The 8,853-nt window shown below is 36.3% G+C and overlaps 1 protein-coding gene across 1 annotated transcript; it reads right to left on the reverse strand.

Annotated features, from left to right (window-relative positions):
* Positions 1-5,909: 5,909 nt before the first annotated feature.
* On the reverse strand, positions 5,910-6,752 carry LOC149664070 (uncharacterized). Its single transcript, XM_089841990.1, has one exon. The coding sequence runs from the start codon at positions 6,750-6,752 to the stop codon at positions 5,910-5,912; it is 843 nt and encodes a 280-aa protein (XP_089698116.1).
* Positions 6,753-8,853: the final 2,101 nt, after the last annotated feature.

Consider the following 8,853-nt stretch of genomic DNA (forward strand, 5'->3'; position numbering starts at 1 on the left):
TGTGTACAAGTATATCATTATTGGATGTAAAATGTCGTCTGATTTACAGTATATTTGCTATGCTTTGCATACTGCTTTAATATTTCATAAATTTTAACTTAAGAAACATTTCCATATCTGGGTAAATAAGTTTGTAAGTAGTCGTCTTGACTCGGAGAGGTAATATTTTGGTTTTCCCAACTTGTTTCTCTCTCGCTTGCGCCGATTGCGCATGTGCGCCACGCTCTGTAATGTGACCATACACTACTGCCTAATACGACTACTGACAACTAGTACTGACTATGGTCTAGACTGTCGACTATAGTCTGTCAAACGAAAGAAGAGCCCTGAGAAATTTGTCCAAATTGGTGTCGCCACCATCGACCCCATAGTACTTTATCAACTTGATTTGTTTTGTCAATAGACGTCTGTAATATCGTCTCCTATAAACAGATAGGCTTAATCGCAATAGAACCAATAAATTTTGCTATATATATTTAATATGTTTATGTTTCATAATTTTTTACGATCATTGAGTATTAAAGAACACAAGTTGGGAAACCAAAATAAACCTCTCCGAGCCGAGACGAATTTACTTTCTAAACACAGGTCCACCAGCCAATGAGAAAAACCGGAAATACTTAGTTCAAATTGGCGAAATATTGCCAAGGTCTTTAGCAAAGGCTTAAGCGTTTAACAAATTCCTTTGTATCCTCAGTAATTCTAATGAGGACCTAAAATGTATCACTGAAGGGTTTATTAAACTTTCGGCTCACTCTGAACCGTCAACACCTCCTATAAGAGGAGGCGAAACAAGGTCATTTCTAGTTTAAATCTAGGGTATCTTATTTCACAGACCCAATCGTTTCAACACTTGTGGATAGATGAAGAATTAACATCCATACTATCTAATGAGTATAAAAAACGCGATTAGACTATATATAAATGTAGTAAAGCTGAACTAAAAAGTAAACACCAAATTTGAAATGTTAATATCAAAAGATTTTCATGGAATATTAAGATGAAACAGAGCTTTATAGCTACACAACTACTTAAAGAATCGTAATGCCGAAAAATATTTAAAATATTTCCATTTAACATTCTGCAAAAAGGAAATGTTATCGTTTTGTAAGAGATCTTATCATCCTACTCGCTTTATATTAACTTTGATGTGCGTGTAGTGTTTCGATTCGGATGCAATCTTCATTACTCGTTCTATATAAACTCTCACTTTTGTCACTACATAGGAATAAGTTTATCTTAAATAATTAATTAAATATAAATGATATTAGTTATTTTAATCGCCAGTAAATAACTTTAAAAATAGTTAAATCGTTTAAAATAAAGTTGTTCCTATTATCTTTCGAAGCTTTGCTAATATTGACGTTTAAAGTGAAGGGTACCCCTCTTGCCCGCTTTCTTCAAATTTTGGGGTATATATACAATTCGTTTCCATTATAATAATAGATAAAAACGCATTCGCGTGAACCGATGGTGGAAGCCCTGCCATTGGGAGGCTAGACGTTTCTCGTAACCCTAGCCGATCGCCGCGTATATCTTAAAACCAAACGATAACGATGGAGTAGATGGTGGTGCATAGAAGCTGGTGTCAATGTGGGATTGACGAAGAACTGAGGATGGTGGTGCATAGAAGCTGGTGTCAATGTGGGATTGACGAAGAACAGAGGATGGTGGTGCATAGAAGCTGGTGTCAATGTGGGATTGACGAAGAACAGAGGATGGTGGTGCATAGAAGCTGGTGTCAATGTGGGATTGACGAAGAACAGAAGATGGTGGTGCTTACGAGACAGCAAGTACAGGCTAGTGGCCATGCGGGATGGACAAAGACTAGCAGATTGTGGTCCTTAGAAGCCAGTTAGTAAAGAGTGGTGTTGGCAGATGAATGGCCAAATTTCCGTGAACCGCGAACGCGTTCCGGAAATCGGGTATTTGTTTGCTCCGATTTGTAAACTGCGAACGCGGTCACGTGGGGTCTGACAGACAGACAGACAGACACACAGACAGACAGACAGACAGATACGGCCAGTGTAATACCTCTCCGTGACGTCATCGTCACTCGGAGAGGTAAAAAAACAAAATTAACGACAAGACACCAGTTTTATCTTTGTTGAACAAGCATTGCAATATATTTTAATGACATAAGTTAAAGTACTTGTCCATAAGTAGTTCAGCATCAAAGCGTCTTCAGTCCACGTTTTCATCAGTCTTCGCTTTCTTCTTGCATATTATTTTTAAGAGGTTCAATTGTGGTTTCGATGATGGGATCTTTTTCCCAATACTCATGCATTATATTCTCGACGTGAACTTTATGAAATAATAAAGCGTCACAAGTCCAGAACCCTGAAGTACGAAATTGACGAGGTTGCTAAAAGTAGAGGTCACACGGTAGTGAGGATTCCACCGTACCATTGCCAGTTTAACCCGATTGAACTAATATGGGCACAAGTGAAGAACGACGTTGCGAAGCAGAATTCTGGTTTCAAACCCCCGACGGTCAAAGATGCAACATTGAGGGCCATTGAACGTGTGACACCAGAGAATTGGCGTAAGGCAATAGAGCACGTCGAGAATATAATGCATGAGTATTGGGAAAAAGATCCCATCATCGAAACAACAATTGAACCTCTTAAAATTAATATGCAAGAAGACAGCGAAGACTCTGATGAAAACGTGGACTGAAGACGCTTTGATGCTGAACTACTTATGGACAAGTACTTTAACTTATGTCAATAAAATATATTGCAATGCTAGTTCAACAAAGATAAAACTGGTGTCTTGTCGTTAATTTTGTTTTTTACCTCTCCGTGTGACGTAGTCCAGGAGAGGTTCTGTAACGGCCGTGTCTGTGTGTGTGTCTGTCTGTGTGTGTGTCTGTCTGTGTGTCTGTCTGTGTGTGTGTCTGTCTGTGTGTCTGTCTGTCTGTCCGTTGTTACACCCACGTGACCGCGTTCGCAGTTTGCGTATCGGAGCAAACGTGTTCGCCATTTCCGAACTGCTTTCACAGTCACGGAAATGGCTCCTCTACTTGAGTTCTCACACCACCATCTTCTGGTCTTTGTCCATCCCACACGGACACCAGTCTGTTCTTACTGGCTTCTAATCACCACCATCTTCTGCTCTTTGTCAATCCCACATTGACACCAGTCTGCACTTACACTGGCTTCTAACACCACCATCCACTGGTCTTCCGTCTATTCCACATAGACACCAATCTGTATCATTGGCTTCTACTCCATTATCATCGTTTGGTTTTAGGATATACGCGGCGATCAGCTAGGGTTACGAGAAACGTCTAGCCTCCCTAAGGTGGGATCGCCACCAAAGGTTTTCGCAATTGCGCTTTTTCCTTACTATTATAATGGAAACGAATCGTATATATACCCCAAATTTGAAAAAAGCGGGCAAGAGGGGTACCCTTAACTTTAAACGTCAATATTAGCAAAGTTTGAGAAGATAATAGGTATAACTTTATTTTAAACGATTTAACTATTATTAATGTTAATTATTGAAGATTAAAATAATTAAAAATAATTATATTTATTTAAATATTAAAGATAAACCTCTGGTGCAAAGAGAGAGATTATCATTGCCTCCTATATCTACCAAGGCCCGTGCATGCGATATATTTCCTTCATTGCCTCTTATATCTATCAAGGCCCGTGCATTGTGATATATTTCATTCATTGCCTCCTATATCTATCAAGGCCCGTGCATTGCGATATATTTTTCAAAACAACAACAAAAATGGGAAACCCCAACTCAGAAACATAATAACGTTTTCATTGGATACTTTAAGTTTATATAATCTTCTTGACACGGAGAGGTAATATTTTGGTTTTCCCAACTTGTTGTTCTTTAATACTCAATGATCGTAAAAAATCATGAAACATATACATATTAAATATATATAGCAAAATTTATTGGTTATATTGCGATTAAGCCTATCTGTTTATAGCAGACTATATTACAGACGACTATTGACAAAACAAAACAAGTTGATAAAGTACTATGGGGTCGATGGTGGCGACACCAATTTGGACAAATTTCTCAGGGCTCTTCTTTCGTTTGACAGACTATACAAGAGACTCATTCTAGAGTATAGACTACAAAACTTTTGTAGGGAAGTTGTAGCCAAGGAGTACTAACAACCTATGAGTTGAATTGGTAGAAAATGTGTTGAGCTAGAAAAATTCTAATAAGGAATAAACTGGTCCGAGCAATTAATAAACTGGTTTTGGACTTGTAAACCTGTCTTATTTCCTACCCTGCTGACGAGACCATGTAAACAACAAAGATGGCCGCGAGCTACGGACGCTCAGGAGGTTTAAGCCTCGCTCTTTAGTGTATCGGCCATCGGGGTCCGAGTATTGGGAGTTTCTGAAGCGTTTGCAAATCTGATTTAAATTTATATTTTTATTATTATGTAGCCTATTTAAATTTATATTTTTATTATTATGTAGCCTATTTAAATTTATATTTTTATTATTATGTAGCCTATTTAAATTTATATTTTTATTATTATGTGTCCTATTTATATTACTGAACGAATTGTACCTTATACTGTAGCAGACCACCCTAAAAGTTAGGCTAAGGTTTTTCAACTGTTGCTGATATTTAACTAGTTATGCCACCGCATGGATATTTTAAAATCCTTTCCTAACATTAGAATAAGGTACACACTTCGGCATTTTCGCGTATGAGCCTGAGGTTAGGAAAATACACTGGCAACCTAGGCCATCGTCACCAAAGCAAACTAACAAAAAACTCTTGGCAACAGAGCTGCCAGAATACAAAGTTTAAGGAAGACAAAATGGTAAAATATTGCTAATCCATTCTTAAACAAAATTTAAGTTCTTTCTGGACTGGTACAGTTTTACTACCCCCATTATAGGAAAGGCCTATTAATAATTATCTTAATGTTCTTTTAAAAGACGAGCTTAAGTTGTAAATTGTTCATGCCTATTAATAATTATCTTAATGTTCTTTTAATGGATGAGTTTAAGTTGTAAATTTTTTATTTGATACTTTCTTAGTAATGTTAATTAAACCATCAATACCTTGATTTAACTTTTTATTTATAGTCCTTATTTAATTTAAGGATAATGTCAGTTTGTAAGTCTCGTTAATTTAATTCCCCCTTTCCCACAGAGAGGGTTAAAATTTAAATCACTTGGCAGAGACTGGAGATCTTCAACATTCAGTGACAGACTCTCATTCTCAATGGGCATTTAAAAAACTGTATAAATTTAAATTGAAACTCCAAATTATATTCAAATACTTTTTGTTTAATGCGTTGATGTTAACTCTAAATGAGTATGTTTCATTGATTAAAAATACATTTCTAAAAATTGTTAGGTAGACAGCACTTTCATGTTGCATGTAGAAATTTCATATTTCCGTGGATTAAGAGATGAACACGTTGATTCCGTTTGTCGTTGATTTTCATTCAGTTGTTGATTTTTATTAGTAAATCAACCTAACGAGAGCGCGATATCTTAGAGTATAAAACCTTGACCCAAACTTTTAAGCAGACGAGTCTTCAAAAACGATATCATTGGTGAAATTAGAAAACTCTCTCTGCTTAGCGCGCCTTCCGTCGGGGAGAAATTTAATTTCTTTTTTGATTAATATGATAATATTAATTGTAATGTTTAAGTTCCCAAGTAGAAATCTAATCTTGCTTAGGATTAAAAAGATATATAATAATTATAAATTGCAAAAAAAAATTGCAAGCAACACAGGGCAAACTGCAGGGCCGTCTTAAGACGTCATGGGGCCCTGGGCTAATTATTTCAGGAACATAAAATTTAAAATAATATTCAGTTGTAAAAGACTCGAGACAGCATAATATATTAATAAGATAGTTTTATGTCGTCAAAAATATACAAACGCAAGGAAAATCGTCACCATTAAAACATTTTCTTTCTAGCCTTTTTTTCTGCGAAAGCTTTAATGACATCACTAAAATCAATACGATCTAGGATGTTTGATTCTATACTCATTAGTGATAAACTGTTTAATCTTGGTTGCAACATGTTATTTCTGAGCTCGTTCTTTATCCACTTTAATTTAGAAAATGACCTTTCACCTTTACAGTTTGTTACCATCATTGAAAGAAAGATTCTGAGAGAAATTTCTATGTTTGGAAACGTGGATTCTAATTTATCACTCTTGAGTTTCAAATAAATATCAGATAGTGATTGTTCAACGTCAAAAGACATGTAATGCTTGAACTGTTGACATTCCGAAATAAGTTCTTCTTTCATAAGATCATCGCTATAAAATGAACTAAGTTTTTCACAATAATCCAAAATATCTTTATTTTCTAGATGATTTAGTTGTTGTAAGAAAGAAAATTTTTCATAAACATCTGCATAAATTTCACTTCGGGTTTTCAGGCTAGAAATTAATGAATCCACAATTGGCAAATACGTTTCGATTTTGAACTTTTGGCTTCCCTGAAGTTGTGTGTCGGGAGCTGCACCATCGAAGTACGTGATGCGACGACTTTTTTGCTTTATTCTTTTATTGCTATCCGCATAGTCTGTATAGGGTATTTTGTTTCTGGCTTTGCATTCATATTCTTCAAATTGATTTCTTAACTCTTGAATGTACAAAGTAAGTGATTGCAAAATGTTTACAGCCACAGACAAATTTACGTCTTCTTTCTGAAGTACTTTGCTTGTTTTGTCAACATGACTTAGTATGTCATTCCATAGAATGGTTAAAAACACGGTTTCAAGTTTTTTCATTTTATTGCTGAGACCTTGAGCTTCGTGAACAGTGTTCCTTGTAAAATATTGAGATATTTTAGGGGCGACCTAGAAGTTAGTTAATTTGTATAAAGTTTTTGATAGTAATAATTGAATGATTTTGTTAAAATTTTAAGTGTTTTGATTTAGGAATATTTTGTTGTAAATTTGCTTGTAATCAATGCTTTAACTTGTAAATATTAAGTTTGTTAAGAGCAATGTTCATTGTTAATATTTTTAAAATTTGTCATGGTGCTATTTTTGTACTTTTCCTTCCTTTCAAGTCGTTTTCGACATTCCCTTTGTAAACATGTTTTTCTCTATCAGAATCGGTGAATAACCGTAAAAAACCCCTACGTCAGTGCTAGTGCGGGTATGTTTGCCCAAAACAGGTGTTTTTTAAAGATTTGAGCCAACAAGAAAAAAAAGCCCTTTGTAGAAAGGAATTGTGGGTCCAAAAATACACCTAAGAAAAAAAACCAGTAGCTACCAAAAAATAAAAAGTAAAAAGTAGAATCTCTCGAGCAGTCCAACAAGTAAGTTGGCTAGAAAATTTGTGAGCGCGCTAGGCCCCCTTGAAAAGGCCCAAGAAAAAGGAATAACTGAGCAACCTGTAAGTGGTTTAAAGTTAAACTTTGTGTGAGCTTGGCCCTAAAAAGCCCTAGAAATAAAGAAACTTTTGAGCATTTTTAAGATTAATAAGAAAAATTAGTGCTTTTTACCTCTCCGAGTGACGTATGTCACGGAGAGGTTCTGTAACGATCGTGTGTGTGCGTCTGTTGTTACACCCACGTGACCGCGTTGGCAGTTTCCAAATCGGAGCAAACGTGTTCGCCATTTCCGAACTGCATTCACAGTCACGGAAATGGCTCCTCTACTTGAGTTTTTACACCACCATCTTCTGGTCTTTTTTCCATTCCACACGGACACCAAACTGTACATACTGGCTTCTAATCACCATCATCTTCTGGTTCTCGTCCATTCCACTTGGACACCAGTCTGTACATACTAGGTTCTAATCACCACCATATTTTGGTCATTGTCCATCCCACATGGACACCGGTCTGTACATACCGGCTTCTAATCACCACCACCATCTTCTGGTCTTTGCTTATGTCCATCCCACATGGACACCAGTCTGTACACCTGGCTTCTACACCACCATATTCTGGTCTTTGCTTATGTCCATCCCACATGGACACCAGTCTGTACACCTGGCTTCTACACCACCATCTTCTGGTCTTTGTTTTTGTCCATCCCACATGGACACCAGTCTGTACACCTGGCTTCTACACCACCATCTTCTGGTCTTTGTTTTTGTCCATCCCACATGGACACCAGTCTGCACACCTGGCTTCTACTCCATCGTCATCGTTGGGTTTAAGACATTCGCGGCGATCAGCTAGGGTTACGAGAAACGTCTAGCCTCCCTAGGGTGGGTTGTCCACGATAGGTTTTCGCAATTGCGGTTGTTCTTGCTTTTAGCTGTAGTTCGACACCCTTATATACTATCTATTTGAGTAAGGCGAAGAAACCGGCGTATGCTTCATTTCAAACGCCAATACTAGTCAAGTCTCTCAAGAATGTTTAATTGTTCTTTATAAACGCGGTGTAACGCTCAATAAGGCGAACAACTAACGAAGAAAATATTTAATATTAATTACTTTTATTTTAATATTTAATATAATCTTGTTTCTTAACTCAAAATTAAAACGGAAAGAGTTAAAAAGCAGTCTATGTTTTAGTCTGTGTGTGTCCGTCCGTTAGTGCACCGCGTTAGCAGTTTGCTTTGTTTTGTGGAAAGAAATCCTACAAAACCTTAATATTTGGTTTTCTCATAATGTATAATTAATATATGGAAATATTTTTGTTATTTCGATGCCTTTAGTGGTTTTGTAGCTATAAAGCTCTGTTTCATTTTGATATTCCTATTAATGTTTGTATATTAATATTTGAAATCGATGTTTATATATTACTTAAGCTATACTACATCTGTTTATAGCATAATCCTTGCTAAAGTGATTTCAAGAAGAATGCAACTATATTGGTCAAATGAACTTTTATTTGTCAATAGGCCTAGTGAACCAAAAAGTAAACGCTT

The sequence above is a fragment of the Phalangium opilio genome, unplaced genomic scaffold, assembly GCF_054372755.1.
Source record: "Phalangium opilio isolate 3A_F unplaced genomic scaffold, DU_Popi_V2 ptg000061l_1, whole genome shotgun sequence".
NCBI lineage: Eukaryota > Metazoa > Arthropoda > Arachnida > Opiliones > Phalangiidae > Phalangium > Phalangium opilio.

What these genes read in the sequence shown, in the direction of transcription:
- LOC149664070 (XM_089841990.1), bottom strand. Translation starts at nt 6,752, where the DNA reads ATGAAAAAACTTGAAACCGTGTTTTTAACCATTCTATGGAATGACATA.